An 18288-nucleotide genomic window follows, 5' to 3' on the forward strand; every position below is an offset into this window, starting at 1 on the left:
CAACCAGGATAAAATCCAGACTCCAAATTGTGGTCCCATAATACTCCCTGACATCATCTCTTCCCACACTTTTTTTTCGGTGCTCCCACCTCAGCCTTTGTCCTTTTCCTTAAGCATACTAAACTTGCATCATTCTCAGGGCCTTGGTGTTCTTTGTTGCTTCTATTTAAAATGTTTCTCCTCTAATTTGCTTATGACTGCTTTCTTCTCATTGTTTAGTGCCCCTATTCATTCTCTTTAATATTATGTTTTTTTATTTGCATGTTTATTGCTTGTCCTCCCCTGATAGAATAAAATTTTCTTAAACCCAAGAACTTTACCATTTTCAATGAGGAGTCTAAAATAACGCCTGGTACATAGTACGATTCCAATAAGCATATATTGACTTAATTAATTGAGGCTTGTGATAAAGTATCTTTCATGATTGGGAGAAAACTAATTAGGTTCAGAGATTTTCCTCTATGATTAGGCATTATATTTTATCTAGATCAGAAGTCTGTGAGGTAAGTGAGTAAAGAAAGAATTGGAGTAATTTGTTAAAAGTAAACTTAGAAAAATAAAACCCTCAATACTCTCTCCATATACACCATTAGTTTTTAGTTCTGAAGTAATTTCCCAGTAAATAAATCCTAACTAGGTAGAGGAAAACATTAAATTTAGTAATTAACTCTTTGACTTGTGCCTGGGATAATGTGTGTTATTTGAGGCATAAGGATTGCCAGTTTTATCTATTAAAAAACTAACATGTCTTATTCAAGAGTAATTAGCTGACACATCACAGCTTACTTTTTTTACTTTTTATGGTAAAGTGATATTTACTGTGGTCCAGTGTCTCTGTTAAGAAGGAAGAAAGTGGGCCGTAGTGAAGGACAAATTTAGTTTGGAGTTCTTAAAGTAGTTTTAGCATCATGGAGTTACATGACCACAGAACTGTTAGTCAACCCACATTTTTGTGGAGCTTAATCATTCATAAAGCAAATTAGTTCACACAGTAAGCTTAAAAGTGGAAGGGTATGTAAGATTCATTTCTAATCATTAAGTTTTTTAAAAATTTATTTTTAATGGAAGGATGATTGCTTTACAGTGTTGTTGGTTTCTGCCGTACATCGACATGAATCAGCCACAGGCATACATGTGACCTCCCTCCCACCCCCCACCCACCCACCCCGCTAGAATGGCACAGAGCCCCGTCTGGGCTCCCTGAATCCCACAGCAGATTCCCACTGGCTCTCTGGTTTACGTATCGCCGCACTCTCTCCTCCCCCCACCCCTGCCATATTCACACGTCTGTTCTGTGCACCTGTGTCTCCATTGCTCCTCTGCAAATACGTTCATAAGTGCCATCTTTGTAGATTCCTTGTTTATGTGTGAATATGATATTTGTTTTTCTCTTTCTGACTTACATCACTCTGTATAATAATTTCTTTTTAAAAAAATAGTTATTTTTATTGAAGTATAGTTGAGTCACACACGACTTAGCAACTAAACAACAATAGTTGATTTACAGTGCTGTGTTCATTTCAGGTGTATAGCAGTGATTCAGTTCAGTTCAGTTCAGTCGCTCAGTCGTGTCCGACTCTTTGTGACCCCATGAATCGCAGCACGTCAGGCCTCCCTGTCCATCACCAACTCCCAGAGTTTACCCAAACTCATGTCCATTGAGTCGGTGATGCCATCTAACTACTCATCTTCTGTCGTCCCCTTCTCTTCCTGCCCTCAATCTTTCCCAACATCAGGGTCTTTTCAAATGAGGCAGCTCTTCGCATCAGGTGGCCAAAATATTGGAGTTTCAGCTTCAACATCAGTCCTTCCAATGAATATTCAGGACTGATTTCCTTTAGGATGGACTGGTTTGATCTCCTTGCATTTCAAGGGACTCTCAAGAGTCTTCTCCAACACCACAGTTCAAAAGCATCAATTCTGCGGTGCTCAGCTTTCTTCACAGTCCAACTCTCACATCCATACATGACTACTGGAAAAACCATAGCCTTGACTAGACGGACCTTTGCTGACAAAGTGATGTCTCTGCTTTTTAATATGCTGTCTAGGTTGGTCATAACTTTCCTTCCAAGGAGTAAGCGTCTTTTAATTTCATGGCTGCAGTCACCATCTGCAGTGATTTTGGAGCCCCAAAAAATAAAGTCTGACACTGTGTCCACTGTTTCCCCATCTATTTCCCATGAAGTGATGGGACCAGATGCCATGATCTTAGTTTTCTGAATGTTGAGCTTTAAGCCAACTTTTTCACTCTCCTCTTTCAAGAGGCCTTTTAGTTCCTCTTCACTTTCTGCCAGAAGGGTGGTGTCATCTGCATATCTGAGGTTATTGATATTTCTCCCGGCAATCTTGATTCCAACTTGTGCTTCATCCAGCCCAGCGTTTCTCTTGATGTACTCTGCATATAAGTTAAATAAGCAGGGTGACAATATACAACCTTGACATATTCCTTTTCCTATTTGGAACCAGTCTGTTGTTCCATGTCCAGTTATATAGTTATATGTGATTCACTTATACATACATAAATATTTATTTTTTGTTGTTGCTCTATTTTGGTTTTTTGTTTTGGCCATGCTGCACAGCTTGCAGAATCTTAAGTTCCCTGACCAGGGATTAAACCAAGGCCCTCAGCAGTGAAACCACTGGGCCACTAGGGAATTCTAATCATTAAGTTCTTGATTCATGTAGGACAACCTAGGTTGGCACCAAGCAGAAGGGAGAGAATCCAGACTTACAGAATCTTGGAGTTAAAAAGAAGTGATATTCCTGTGAACCATACAATAGTTGATCCTTGAACAATGTGGATGTTAGGAATACTGACCCTCTGTGTTCAAGAATGTGTGTGTAACTTAGTCAACTGTTGTATCCACAGTTCCTCCACATCTATGGTTCCTCTGTGTCTGCAGATATAACCAACCTCAGATTGTACAGTACTATATAGTATTTACTGTTGGAAAAATTTTACGTATAAGTGGGTTTTTGCTATTCAAATCCATGCTGCTCAGGGGTCAACTGTACAATGAATAAATAAATTGTGATCTGGACTCAAACTGAATACCAAGATAGACTTTGATGACATTTGTGGTGTCCTAATGTTCTTCAGTCTTACAGCTTATACTCTCAAAATGTATTCTTTTCAGGCTGGCCCTCACTGCCATGAATAAATTTCAAGAAGCAGTTACAAGTTATCAGAAGGCATTAGATCTTGACCCTGAAAATGATTCCTATAAATCAAATCTGAAAATAGCAGAACAGAAGTTAAGAGAGGGATCTAGTCCTGTAAGTTACTAATGCCAAATAAGTGAAATATTTTATCATTCACAATTATCAAATTGTAGTGTTTAAGAGTAATTCTCAGATATAAATGTTTTACAGACAGGAACTGGACTGAGCTTTGACATGGCTAGCTTAATAAATAATCCAGCCTTCATTAGTATGGTGAGTATATTTCCTTTTCTGCTTTGCTGGCTCTATTTCCCATTAGAACTAAATAGTTCCAAAGTTTTTAGAAACAAGAAAGAGAACTTTTGCGATGGCAATGGTAGCAGTGGTGGTATGTTATCGCTGAAGTTTTTAACCTACTCATGCACTGCTTTGTGAAAAAGCCATGGGTGAACTTCAGGAAGCCCATGGATTCCTTGGAACTGTAGATGAAACTTTGTATATATATGGATATGTACATTTTTCTAGGGAGAGAACTGTATTTTTCATGAGATTGGCAAAGGGATCTGCAAATCTACAGAAGGCTAAAAACTACCCTCTTAGGTGAAAGTGACCCTAGAAAGGTATCTAGTATTTGAAGTCTGAGGATTTTGGCTATTGTGGTTTCCTAAGCTCTTTTGGCTTTATTTGTCTGATCAGTAGGAGGAAGTAAAGTGCTGCCAATATCCTTAGTTTATAGTGTTTGTAATCTCTTTATTGTGCAGTGTAATGTTAATACCATTTTTCCTAGTACCTCTTTTTTACATTCCCACTCACTTTGTATAGCACACCGAATCTCTGTAAAATGTTAGTATATACATGATCTAGCTTCTCTCTGCTTAAAAAAGAAAAACTTTTTTAAAGATCCCTAAATATTAACTGCCTTTGATGAGAGATACCATTTTTCAATTCTAGGCAGCAAGTTTAATGCAGAATCCTCAAGTACAACAGCTGTAAGTATACAGAAAGAGTATATTACATTTCTCCCTTCCACTTGTCAGGCTCCTAGTTTGAGCACATTAGCTCCAAAATGATACCTAATTGTCAGTCAATTGGCACTTAAAGTCACACTCATCTGGCCTACCCAATGTGGGTATATCTACCTCCTTTCCTTGGCTGGTATGCTGCCTGTTAAAAATATATGCCAATTCATTGAAAAAGACACATGTACCCCAATGTCTGTTGCAGCACTGTGTACAATAGCTAGGACATGGAAGCAACCTAGATGTCCATCGACATATGAATGGATGAAGAAGTTGTGGTACACATATACAATGGAATATTAGTCAGACATAAAAAGGAATGCATTTGAGTCATTTCTAATGTTGTGGATGTACTTGGAGCGTGTTAAACAGAGTGAAGTTACAAAGAGAAAAAAAGCAAATGTTGCATATTAACACATATATATGGAATCTAGAAAAATGGTACTGATGAACCTATTGCAGGGTAGCAATAGAGGCAGACATAGAGAAGAGACTTGTGGACACAGTGGAAGAAGGAGAGTGGGACGAATGGAGGGAACAGCATGGGAACATATACATTACCATATGTAAATAGATAGCCAGTGGGAATTTGCAAACTCGGGTGCTCTGTGACAACCTGGAGGGATGGGATGGGGTGGGAGGTGGAGAGAGGTTCAAGAGGGAGGGGACATACGTATACCTATGGCTGGTTTCACGTTGATGTATGGCAGAAACCAACACGACATTGTAAAGCAATTACCCTCCAATTAAAAATATTAAAAAAAAAAGAATATATGCCAATTTGACTTATCTCTTGCCTACTCTAGAATGTCAGGAATGATGACAAATGCTATTGGGGGGCCTGCTGCTGGTGTTGGGGGCCTAACTGACCTGTCTAGCCTCATCCAAGCGTAAGTTGTATTTAAAATAGAAATAGTTAAAAAAACAAAAAAGGTATTTTATGTTTTACAGTTTGAGTACTTTATGTTTTACCATTTGTCTCTAAGGTAAGGGGACCAAGGCTTTCTTTTTAAATTTTTATCTTTTACTGTTAGTTAGCAGTGACCTCATTAGTTATTAAATTTAGAAGTGGTTCATAAATTGAAATTTTCTGCCTGAAGGGCAGGTGTCCAGAAGATTGGATCCAAGAAAAACTTTTTAAGCAAATCAGATGGCAAATATCTACTTAATGAGTTTTATGTACACATATGTATTTAAAAATCATATATTGCATAGGATTTAGGATACTTTAATTCAAACTTTTGCAGTGCATGTCATTGCTAAAGGAACTCATTTTATTTTCTCATTATTTGAACACATTACTTCTACCTCCATCCAAGTTGCTTAGGCTACTGTGCTTTTTGAATCTGTGTGATGCTGTTACTGGAAATGTTGCATGAAGTGACAAATATCATTTTTTGTTTGTGATCACAACTGTGTAAACCGACTTGCAATATGGCATTTTTAGAGTGATCTTTAAGTGGCATGATTTTAGTGATACCGAACACTTGCAATTGGGAGGTTCACACTCAGTAGTTTGGATTAAATCTCTGCCTTTCGAAAACTCAGTTCTGTTACGTGACTTCATAAGCATTCCCAGATAGGTGTGACACCTGCCATATGAGAGACTGACTTGATTACAAGAACAAATACCTTGCGTTATATTTGCACACATATAATAAAAAGCATATTCCTTTTAGCCCTTTGCGTATCTGTGGTTAAGCATGGGTGGGGGAGGGGTGGATTTCACTCAATTCAGGAACTCACTTGTTAGCTTGGGTGTTTGATTTCTCATAAAGAACACTGCACTGTATTAATGGTATATGGGGGTGCTGGTACACTTGCAGATAAGTCATGAATCTAAAACTTGTTTTTATAGAAAACACTCCCTTTGGGTAGTATCCACATCGTTTGCAGTTCTTTTTGTGTTGGTTTTGTGTGGTTGGAAATTCCCTAATTCATACTACTTTGCTTCTTTACTACAGGGGACAGCAGTTTGCTCAGCAGATACAGCAACAGAATCCTGAACTCATAGAGCAACTTAGAAATCACATCCGGAGCAGGTCATTCAGCAGCAGCGCTGAAGAACACTCCTGACCTGACCAGGGCCCCTCACCCAGAATGCAGTTGGTGATGGCTCTCAAGTGTCTGCTGTAGATAGTGGCCAAAACAAAAACAAATCTAAAACATAATATGTCTAGACAATAGGTGTATCACAAACAGATAACATAACATGACTATGTTATGTTGACTTGACCATAACATGATTCCTTTGTAAGCAGGTGATCAGTAGCCTTGTTAAGTGCCAGTTATAGCACTTAACTGGACACGGTTCCATTTTCACATCTTCATTGTATTTGTATGCTAGACTTAATAGCAGAGTGTATTTATTGAACAGTAGGGCTGTTTACTGGTGAGTTCTCTAGCACCAAATTCCCATAAGCAAACTTTTTGAAAGGGGAGATAACTAAGAGGAAAGGATTCTCATGCTGATTTAGGAGAAATATACTTGCCACTGAGTAGCGTCTTTGGAGAAGAAATTCGTTCCTGGGTTTAGCTTTGATAGTGCTATCAGTAGTGAAGATATGACAGGGGCCAGTACTGTCTTTAATGCTGCTTATTTTGTTGGGTGACAAAATCTTAAGAGCTGGTGGAAAGCAGTATTCGGTGTTGTTTAGAAAAGGAAAAAATAGATGCTGTGAATGTATAGAAAGTGAATGTAGGGTGCTCAGGTTCTTTGCATAGTTCTTAACTAATCTTGCCTACAGTTTGGTATAGATAACATTAGCATGGCCACTTATGCTAAGTACATAATAAAATACATTTAGAAATCCTTAATAATATTGGTTAGGTCAGTTGTATAACTATTCAATTCCACTAGCACAATTTATGTAGTGACCTTACCATGGAAACTTTCAAATATATCTACATTTAAATAAGCCAATAGCTTGGCCCTTAAGGATTTCCTAAGTGGCATTTAATTATGTGCCTGCAGACACTGATTTTTTAAACTTGTAATTATTTGATGGGTTACAAAAAGTATCTGTCATTAACACTTCTTGTTCATGTTCATCCTCTGCTATAATTTGGCTTGGCATGTCACTTTTATGCTTCTTCTTAATTTGATGCAGCTTAAACATAACAGGGGACTTGAAATATTGTACTGAAATTAGAATACATATTAGTTAGTGAAGAGAAGTGGCATTAAGTATTGGAATGTCTTTAACTAGAGTGATGGATGAAACTGTTCTAATTCCAGTTGAAATTTCTTTGGTTTGTTAGTTATACAATTGGTGGACACATAATGAATTTCACAAATGTTGTGAAAGAAAACTAAAACAGTAATACAAAATTAAATCAGTAATACTGATGACTGATTTAATTTTGTATTACTATAACTCTTCATCTCAAAAGGCTAATTACTTGGTATCTTAAAATTTAAAAACCTACTTTCCCTTCTTTCCCTTTGTTGGATTAGAACAGTTCGATAATTTTACTATAAGAATCAGCTTGGAATTCATTAAAAAATCCAGATTCAGGGGCATACTTTTCAACTTTATCAGGTCCTATAATGAGGTCTGGGAATCACCATTCCACACAGCACACCAAGTGGTTCTGATCTAGGTCCCAAGGGCTCTAATTTGAAAGCAACACTAGGTTAGAGATGTCTCCTCTTTTAGGTCAGCAAATATCTAAAATGCCTGGGCTCAGGATACAAGGAAGAGCTACATGAACCTACAGTTCTTTTCCAGGGAAAATTAGGACTTCAGCCTTCTGAATTGTCTCCTATATTGCACTTAAATGAACTTGGGTGGTGATCTAGTGGTTAAGACACCATACTTGCAATGCAGAGGATGCTGGTTCAATCCCTAGTCAGGGAACTAAGATTCTGCCAGCCTATGGTGTGGGCAAAAAAAAAAAAAAAAGTCAATTCTTGCTGGTGTTGCATAAGAAAAGGTTCCTAGCATAATTATCTTGAATGCATTACAGATGCTTTCAAATTGATAAAACTGGTAAGCCTCTGAGTAGGAAAATAAAGAGAATATGAATCAACAGTAAGAGAAGTGAAAGAAGGGATATCACTGCAGACCATGTAGACAATTAGATAATTAGAAAATACTATGATCAACTGTAGGTCTATATCCATGAAACAGGCAAATTCTTTAAAGATACAAACTACCATAACTCACTGGAGAAATAAGGTACCTCTGGAAAACCACAGGCCCAGACAATTTCAATGGTGAATTCTACCAAACACTTAATATTAAATCTACACAATCTCTTCCAGGAGAAGAGGAAACACTTCCCAACTTCATTTTATTTTGCCAACTTTGATACCAAAATCAGACGTTATAAGCAAAAATACTTACAATGTCTTTACTAATATCTGTAGGTAAAGTAGCCATTCTTTTTACATGAAGGAATGTGAATTGGTTGTATTTCTTCCATTTCATTTTTCTAGTTTGTTTCTTTTCTAATGTATCTCCCATAACACATCTAGGTAATGAATCCACTTACCTGGATTTCCATTCTATTCAAGCCACTTTTGCTTTTTAAGTACTTTCATCACTTGGAAATTACTTCATTGCATGCTATTTCAAGAAGGTTTTGTGTAGCTGTATTGTGTTAGCTACTCTTAAAATTATAAAGAATGCTCCAAAAGTTATTTTGCTTGTCTGAAACAAGAGGGCATTAAAGTAAATCTTTATATACACTCTACTTAGGAATGATTGATTTCCATTAACCACTTTTCTTTATAGTAGCTGTAATTGTTATGATGCTATGTAAAATTTTTTATTGTTGTTCAGTCGCTAAGTCGTGTCTGATTCTTTGTGAACCCATGGACTGTAACACGCCAGGTTCCTCTGTCCTTCACTATCTCTTGGAGTTTGCTCAACTTCATGTCCATTGAGTTGGTGATGCTATCTAACCATCTCATCCTTTGCTGCCCCCTTTGCCTTTTGCCTTCAATCTTTTCCAGCATCAGGGTCTTTTCCATTGTAAATGTAAAATTTACAATGTCCTTTGTATGCAAATAACATTTCTACTTAATGTACCAAATTGTTTATCTAATTTTTATAATATGGTTTAAACAGATCCTAAGATGACATTATGTAACCTTTACTTAAGGAAGGAACAATATGTGTCTAGGTTATTGCTTATAAAAAAGGGAGTCTTTGTAACTAAGTCAAATTATATAGCAGAATCCCAAGTGACCATCATATGTTACTTTTAAAATTTGAATGGAGTGAAACAGAAGGTTCAGTCATGAGAAGACACCTTGAAAGCTACTGAAGTATCCAGTGCAGGGGCTATAAAGTCTTATTTCATCATTTAATCAATTGTACTCATTTTGGAGAAAAGACTGTCTCTGGACAAAGACAATTTTACACTGCTTGCACTTTATTTTGCACGGACGTTTCATTAATTACCTCTTCAATTTAAGGGCAAATCTCATTCTGAATACAGCTTTCATTTTGGACCAAACAATCTGTCATGGCAATAAATAATTATGCATTTAAGAAAAACCAATTTTTGTATTTGACTTAATGCATTTACATTTAAGCAGTTATATATACATGCTTGAATTTCAACTTAAGTTTTTATTTAACAGTATTAGTTTTTGTTTTGTTTCAAAATATTGAAACTTTTATTACATCCATGTTGCAAAGTTGTTTATAGTCTTAATTTCCTCACTGTTTTGTATATGACATAAGTAAATTAATGTGATTACATGCAGAAACAGTTTTGTAATAATAATACATGATATAGAGTTCAAAATCAAGTATCAGAAGCTGGAAATCCTTTAAGTGTGCCTTTAAAAAAAAGTGGTTTATTTTTCAATGGGAAAAAAACAGGACTTTCTTGGCTTAGAATTAGAAAATGATCTGGCTTCTTAGCTTAGAGTTATCAGAGTAATTGACAGTTTAAGAAATAAATTCTGATCTGCTTTTAGTAGCTGCAAGTTAGATTTATGTGTATGCACACAAAAATACAGATGCCAATATGATAATTTTGAAAACAACTAGAAAAATTCATACTGTGTTAGCAAATACAAGATTATATGAGGACCACCCCAGTTGTTTTAAACTTTTTTTGTTGACTGAGGAAAAAAGCCTGGGGTTAACAAAAATACTTCTAAAGAAAGTATGATGAGAATTCTAAAGTTTTAAGAAACAACTGTATCTTCTAGATTGAAGTCAGCAAACTATGGCCTGCAGGTCAGATCTGACCAGCTGCTTGTTTTTGTAAATGCTGTGGTACAATTTTTGCCTAAAGTGAAAGTCACTCAGTTGTTTCCGACCCTTTGCGACCCCATGGACTGTAGCCTGCCAGGCCCCTCTGTCCATTGAGTTCTCCAGGAAAGAATACGGGAGTGGGTAGCCATTCCCTTCTCCAGGGGATCTTCCTGACCCAGGGATTGAACCTGGGTCTCCTGCACTGCAGGCAGATTCTTTACTGTCTGAGTCACTAGAGCCTACTGGCTGCTTTTGTATTATAACCGCAGAGTAATTTCAACAGAAACCTCATGGCCTGCAAGGTCTAAAATATGAAGTATCTGGTCCTCTACATGAAAAGTTTACTGACCGTTGTTCAAGATACCTGCTAGGAACACATGGTCTCAAATACAGAGCTTTTGGAGAACAAAGTCCAGTGGTCATTTAAAGTGAAACAAAATCACATGTGTGTAGAAAATATACAAATGTTCATTTGGAATATAACTCACAAGATAAAATCAGTAGATGGTTCTTTTCAAAACAAATATTTAATATTTTAACTTTTATAGGAAAGAAATTTAAATAACATACTTATTTTTACTGTTGATCATTTTACAAAGGTGGCAAAAATGCAGAAAATTCTGGGCAACTCAATGAAAAGTGTAACATTGGACATTTTCTTCAACTTTCCACTTTAATGGCCGAAGATACCACACAGACTTGTGCGATGTCATCATATTCGTACGTTCTCTTTAAGAATGTGTCTGTTAGTCTTAAGCCAGAGACGCTCTATTGAGAGAAAAATATAGACCCAAGTTTTCATTCATTGGTAATGACCAGACAAAGAATGGATATAATAAATGACTATGGGTTAATAGCCCCTAAATACTGAAATTACTGAAAAGACAGCATACTTGCAGTCCTTGTACTGAAGACAGTAGTGTGAGGGCAAGGCAGAGAGAGGAACTTGGATGCAGCTTTCCAAGTTGTCTTCCTGAAATGCCACACCAGTGGATAGAATTGGTATTGCACATTTCCAAAACTAGATCCATTGTTCTTTCACTGCTGGAGGAATCAGAAAGACAGGAATAAATCTTGTTCTTTTTACAAAGCGATACTGCAGTGTTTCTAAAGCACTGTTGCCAGTGAATTTCTTCTCATGGTGTCCAGCTGCAAACCAGGAACAGAAATGAAAATCCATCACATCGTTTTTATTTCACTTAAGACAGAATCAGGAAAATGAAAGATGGTTTTGTTCTGGAGTTTACAGTAGCATTAAGACTAATCTGCCTGTTTGGATGCAGGCCTTCTGGTTCTGTTACTGAACACTGGCTCCCTGATGCTCATCTGTTAAAAATAGTTTGGCCTTCTCTGGGAGACTTCCAGACATCTGTGTCTAATTTTGTTGCTATGTATCCTTCCAATTTCTGTTAGATGCTCTGTAGGAAAGAGAATGAAAAACTGAGGCTGGTCTATTTAATCTATGTTCCTTTACCACGCAGTGTTTGCTCAGTCACTTCAGCTGCGTCCGACTCTTTGTGACCCTATAGACTGTAGCTCGCCAAGCTTCTCTGTCCATGGGATTCTCCAGGCAAAAATACTGGAGTGGGTTGCTGTGCCCTCCTCCAGGAGATCTTCCTGACATAGGGATCAAACCCGTGTCTCCTGCACTGCAGGAAGATTCTTTACCCACTGAGTCACCTGGGAAGCCCTTACCATGCAGATAACATAGCAAATGACTGGCAAGATTTATAAGTAAAACTATTCAGGTATTCACTTGACATGAAAAAGACTGCTTCTCCTTATAATTGATACCACCAGTTCAATTAAACTTATTAAGTTAAAAAAACACTTTTAGTGAAAGTATGTGCATTGTTTTTAAAACAAAACAAAAGTTTCATAATGAAAAATGGTCTGCTACTCTACCACCATGCTTGACTTGCTTTCAACTCTTTAAGCTCTTTTTCTCTCCTTAGCTGGCTCCACATTTAAAATACTCATTTAAAATTTAAATTTTAAACTTGAATTTTAGATGTATTGATTTAATGATATTTAGCTTTTATGTGTCTCTGTCTCCCCTCTAAAATTTGAAATGTTCACTGTGTGCCCCAGACCAGTTTAGGTGCAATGCATGAATTTCCTCATTACATTTCACAAAAATCCAGTAAGAGTAGACTGCATGTATGTGTCTGTGTGTGTTGTGGGTTAAGGGTAATCCCACTTTTATAGATGAAGAAACTGAAGATCTAAGAAGTAAGTGCTTTTGAGAAAACTTATTTGAATTACCAAAAGGTAAAGTTAATACTCAAACTGTTATTTTTTTATTTATTATAGCATTTTGTCATTTGGTCAATAACTGATTTTTTATAACTCAAGAAACACAAAACAAATAATCCAAGAGCACACCCATAAAGGGTACATGTAGCACACGGTCTTTATCCTGTGTGTGTTGTTTACTGAGCTCCTATGATGTGGCAGGCACTGCACTTATAATGCTGGTAAGACATGATCTCTTCTCTTAAATTATTTGCAATTCAATACAGAAGAGACTAGTGATTAATTATAGGAATATATCAGTATCACAAAAAAACTATATTACAATTTGCTATGATTATGTGTGAGAAGGTCTAGGAAGCTTCACAGGTTAAGTAGGTATTTTGTAATTTTGAAGGATAAATACTTCTTATCTTCCTAATACCATAAAGTTGTAAGGGATATAGAATTGTACATTCAGGCTATGATGATTTGGATTCATTACTGTGATATTATCAAAATGCTCCAATGGCAACTCACTCTAGTATTCTTGCCTGGAGAATCCCATGGACAGAAGAGCCTGGTGGACTAAGGTCCATAGGGCTGAAAAAGAGTTGGATACAACTGAAACGACTTAGCATGAATGTACCAAATAGTACTACAAGGAGTAGCGAAGTGATAGGACTGGGATTTAATCCTAATTTTTCTGGCCTCAAACCCTGTGCTCTTTACCTCTCAACAGCCAGATTATACTCTTTATCAAAGTCCTGTTTTCCAGTCTGTGGCTATCCCTTATATTAAATTCATAACTACTTTTTAGTTTCTTAATACTAAAGATACAGCTCAGGTATAAATATGGCTCAGAAAAATCTACCTTATTACAGTAAATCTATAATGCATTATTCGATAAGAACCTACTAGTTCCTGTTTAGTAATCTGAAGTGTGAAAGGAGTGTAAATGAAACAAACACGGACCTTGAAGTCAAATACACTGGTTTCAAATTCTGATCCCATCTTTTCTAGCTCTCTGAGACTGAATAAGCCACAAGCTCTGGGTTAGCTTGCTCTTGCAAAGAATGTGAATAATTAACACCTACCTCACAGGTATGGAAATAAAATATTAAAAAATGCCTAATACAGTAGGACCTCTAAAATATGTAATATTAGCTACCAGATGAAGAACTTTACAGTATTCAATGGCAACATCAGAGATGACTATATGGCAAGAGGGAACTTACAAGAAGATAGCATATTTAAAAGCTTTAAGAAGTCTCTCTTAGGTAAAAAAGAAAGGATATTCATCCACAAATATTGGCATTACCTGCAGTTTGTTATTTTACAAGTAATATGAAAAGGTTCTTCGAGGTTTACAGTGTCTGGGATTGCTTCCAAAGACAACCTAACATCTCCATAACCTGGAGCCTATGAGAAAAAGAAATACAGTTAACATATATCTATTATAAAAATCTTTCCATTTTAAGAGAGTACTACAGTCCTACTATTATCCATTCTAACTTCTTTTGCTGCTACTATTTATAAAATAGCACTAGAGGCCCTGACTGTTTTTGTTATAATTACTCCATGTTTAGTAAAGTTGAAATGAGTCTCACAGGCAAATAGGAAACCAATTTCAGGGGGTCTGATCTTAAGGGGAAGCTTCCAAAAATACTGTAGCTTAAGAAACATAACTCTGCATAGATAAGGTTATTGCCTAAACAGGTAGAGGAAGACACTGAAATAACTGAAGAAGCAAATCACATCTGTTTCACAAGATACACTGATATGGACAGACAGTAGAATCAAAATGCCATGGCAGGATGATAGCTAATGGCTATGTTTTAAACTAGGCCCAGTGGTAATCTCTCTCTCTTTTTTCAATTTTTACCTCAAATAAAGTAAATTTTACCTCAAAGTAAAAGTAAATTTTAGAATGTATCTCAGCAGGTAATACTCAGTATAAACAGAGGATTCTATAGTATATTTTCACTAGCACAAGAAAAAGAAGGCTAGTCGCTATCCATACTCTCAGAGTAGAAATTAGATAAAATGTCCAACCAGCGTTTATAAAATAATTTGAGTGGGACTCACATGAGTTTCAGATGACTGACATTTTAAAGATCTTTAAAGAAGGAATGAACTGAGTAGGTAAATGCAGTATAAATCTAAGAGTTCCAAGACATTGCAAAAATAAAGAGATAACTCTAATACAGTGGAAGTCAGATAACAATGAGCATGAATTACTATAGGAGGGAACAACTGATATGCAGTTATTTTGTTTGGTAAAGTAAAAAAGTTCTTTACAAGGTAGAAAATCATGTATGATGGATAAATTAACATCTGAACACTTCCCATTCATATCAATACCAATTTTCTACCTAGGTATCAGTGAAATTATTTGTCTTTCATTCTCTGGTAATATTAATGCCTTTTATAGTGCTCTGATTTTTAGTGACAGACCTAGAGAAATTTAACTTGTTCTAACTATCTGACCCCCAACACACCAAAACCCCATCAATGCTTTTTCTAGACTCACCATTCTTTGAAGTTGGCTGGTCTGTAATCTTCCCCTTTCACCTAGATTTGTTTTCCATACTATATCCAATTTTCCAATTACCGTTACTCCCTTAATTATGCCTGCTTTTTCTGCAAACTCCTTCTTGGGTTTTAGGCAGTATAAGTACTGGCGTGTATCCATTGGCTGCAAATATGCTCTTGACCCAAATGTAGTTACACTGAGGGGTGAAGACAGAGATGGAAAAAATTCTCTAGAATCTTTTAAAAGAAAAACCATAGCTGTGATTGTTCCTTTGGATAGGACCTGAATGATCTACCATCCAAAGATCTAGGATACAACAGGTTAGTGGTTTCAATACAAATGAAAAGAACTTGAACTGAAAGGACTTACTTTTCTTTAATTTTTTTCAGTTGATTTGGAAAATCTTCAGATTTTTTATAATAGAATGCAATATATTACCTAAAGTATTGGACATATATCAACTAACTGAAAAAATGCAAGAGAATTCAGAACCTTAAGTATCCTGTCCCTTTTCTCTAAAATTATGAAAGAAAATAAAGAAACATACCATTCTAAACTAAGCAATCATTTTCAAAATGAATAAAAGGATCAGGCCAAGAGGGGAAAATTATTGTTTTCCTCTGTGGGGGTATGAGAGGCTACAAATTTTACTGTATTCTAACATAATAAAAGTAAAATTTCCATTCTTGATTAATAAAATCAGGTATTCCTCCAGCTATTACCTTCTTATCTATATTAATGTCAATCTTACATTTATTTATTCTTCTTTTTCTAAATTACTCATAGATGTCTATTTCATTTTTCTAAAAAATTAAATCATCTATTTTCTATGCTCGCTCCTTTTGATGTTGAGAGAATACATTGTCTTGAAGCTCATTGTTCACTTTAACTTCTCCATCATTCCTTCCCATGCCTCAATTTTATCATTTGCAGGATAAAGGACGAAATGTTCCATATTTATCTCACTGAATTATTATCAAAATTGAAAGAATAAGTGCTCCAGGTACAAATGGTGAAGATCTTATTTTTATGTGAAGGGAGAGCTTGATGGACCATGAGAGACTTTAAGGGCAGTGAAATTATTTTATAAGGTAAAGTCATGATGGCTATGTCATTACATTTGTCAAAACTCATAGAATGCACAACACAAAGAGTGAACATGAATGTAAACTGGATTTTAATTAATAGTAAGTATCAATATTGATTCACTAATTGTAAAAAATGCACCAAGTTAAAATGTAAACGATATGGGACCCTGTAAGTGGGGAGGACATGTAAGAATGTTGCACTTTCTGATAAATTTTTCTGTAAATTTAAAAATTCTCTTATAAAGTCTATTAATTAAAAAAATCATAAATCACCCAAGAGTAACAATGATAGAAAAGTTCATGTCTTTTAAAATAAAAATAAACAGTTCACAAATCATATTTACCATTCTCCAGCTTGGTTGACTGAATTTAATTCTGCTACATTGTACATTATAGATGGCTCCAATGAAACCTTCTCCATAAACATGGGTGAGGTTGTAATATTCTGAATCTGGGCTTCAAGAAATACTTCATCAGTCTGAAAAAAAAAATGCACCAAAGGATGATGGTATTTAAAGTATTTACCTCAACAACAATATCTGATTTATATGAAGAAAAAACGTTAACCATAAATGTGATTAGTTCATGCCTGCAAATCAAAGTTATCATAATTAATGCAAGAAAAGAAATCTTTATCCTAACATAATTAAGAGGGGCAAAGTGAAGTGTTAGTCAACTGATAAGTTATCAAACAATGGATGGGGGATAACTATAATATTTTTTGTACTGACATCCAAAAATGTTTAACTGGAATTTCATTCACATATATCCTAAATTTTCTGGTAAGTCATTAAAATGTGAAAATGCAATCTAGGATAACGAATATACCTGTGCACTTAGCATTTCAGAAATGTGTTAAGATAATTAGGTCTTTGTTATAATATTACAGCATACTTCAATTTTCATATTATTTCAAATTAGATAGTATAGTGCATAATCTATTTTATAATCTTATAGGATTTAACTTTATGAAGCAATTATTGTAGTGTTCATTAGTGATTTCCCAGTTCATTAAGTGTATATTTAGGACAAAAAAAAAAAGTGAATTATACTTGAAATCTTTGAGTTTTTAAATCAAAGAAAAGGTACTTTGTAGTCTGACAGATACAGCAGTATTTCAATCATGGGGTAATTTACATATGTACTTTTACATAATTTTTAAAATTCCCTAATTATGCTAAACATTCTTCCTTTTATGCTACTGTGTTATTTTTGGGGGTATATAATTGCAGGATAAAAAACAACTTGCCTCTTTTTTGATACAAATTTACATATAAAATGGTATACTAAGGATATTCTAGAATTACTTTATTCAAAAGTTTCATAGTAATATATATATGCAGAAATAAAACAAAATAAACCATGACCAAAAAATGTTGGCACTTAGCTTTTTTAACACTAAATCCAGAAAAATGGAAATTATTTGCAAAAATATAATGATGGAGTTATAATTTAATATATTATTATCTAAAACAAAACAGATTCTTTTGTCCTGGGTACATGTGTCCTAATAAAATAGAAATACAATGATTTATCAGTTTAAAAGAAGGTACACATTCAAAGGCCTTTTGTTATTTTTTTCTCAAAAAAACAAAAAGTAAATATATCCCATCAATCCATTGCTTAAAAAAAAATAACCATAGACCCACATTTCAAATTTAAAAATTCAATTTCTGCATAAGTTTAGAAGAGCTTAGATAAAATGAAAGGAAAAACAAGCAGCATAATGGAAAATTAAGTTAGTTTGAACAGTTAGTATACAGTTACTTGACATGTAAAAATTTAAGAATTCAGTGCTAAGTCAGTTTTTATTGTGTATATGATACGTTATAAGCAAATGTTGCTTATATTAAACAGAAATTTGAAAATATGATTTTAACCAACTTGGGAAAATTTAATTTTCTTCAGTTTGCTCTTAAAGGGCCATCTTCACCTGACCCAGAATTAAGACTAAAACCACTGTGCATTTGAAGATGAATTTCAACTACACAGTTCATTCAAAGATGTGAAGGATCACAGGATATTTTATGTTA

The 18288-nt window shown here is 35.2% G+C and overlaps 2 protein-coding genes across 7 annotated transcripts in view; one reads left to right on the forward strand and one right to left on the reverse strand.

The window, feature by feature from the left end:
* SGTB (small glutamine rich tetratricopeptide repeat co-chaperone beta) overlaps positions 1-10177 on the forward strand; it is a 49085-nt gene extending 38908 nt beyond the window's left edge. For all 3 annotated transcript variants that reach the window (XM_043887711.1, XM_043887713.1, XM_043887712.1), the window contains 5 exons: positions 3138-3276; positions 3373-3435; positions 4114-4151; positions 4988-5071; positions 6146-10177. In XM_043887711.1, the coding sequence (XP_043743646.1) occupies positions 3138-3276; positions 3373-3435; positions 4114-4151; positions 4988-5071; positions 6146-6257 (436 nt within the window). In that variant the 3' untranslated portion in view covers positions 6258-10177. The remainder of the gene's footprint in view (positions 1-3137; positions 3277-3372; positions 3436-4113; positions 4152-4987; positions 5072-6145) is intronic.
* Positions 10178-10907: 730 nt separating this feature from the next.
* The window catches only part of TRAPPC13 (trafficking protein particle complex subunit 13), a 31360-nt gene continuing 23979 nt past the window's right edge, over positions 10908-18288 (reverse strand). For 2 of the 4 annotated variants that reach the window (XM_043887710.1, XM_043887708.1), the window contains 5 exons: positions 16600-16733; positions 15165-15363; positions 13953-14053; positions 11293-11440; positions 10908-11167 (listed from right to left, as the gene is read on the reverse strand). In XM_043887710.1, coding sequence (XP_043743645.1) covers positions 11060-11167; positions 11293-11440; positions 13953-14053; positions 15165-15363; positions 16600-16733 — 690 coding nt within the window. In that variant the 3' untranslated portion in view covers positions 10908-11059. Of the gene's footprint in view, positions 11168-11292; positions 11444-13952; positions 14054-15164; positions 15364-16599; positions 16734-18288 lie in introns of all 4 variants that reach the window. The other 2 variants (XM_043887709.1, XM_043887707.1) reach the window with 1 other exon arrangement.

The sequence above is a fragment of the Cervus elaphus genome, chromosome 25 (assembly GCF_910594005.1).
Source record: "Cervus elaphus chromosome 25, mCerEla1.1, whole genome shotgun sequence".
NCBI lineage: Eukaryota > Metazoa > Chordata > Mammalia > Artiodactyla > Cervidae > Cervus > Cervus elaphus.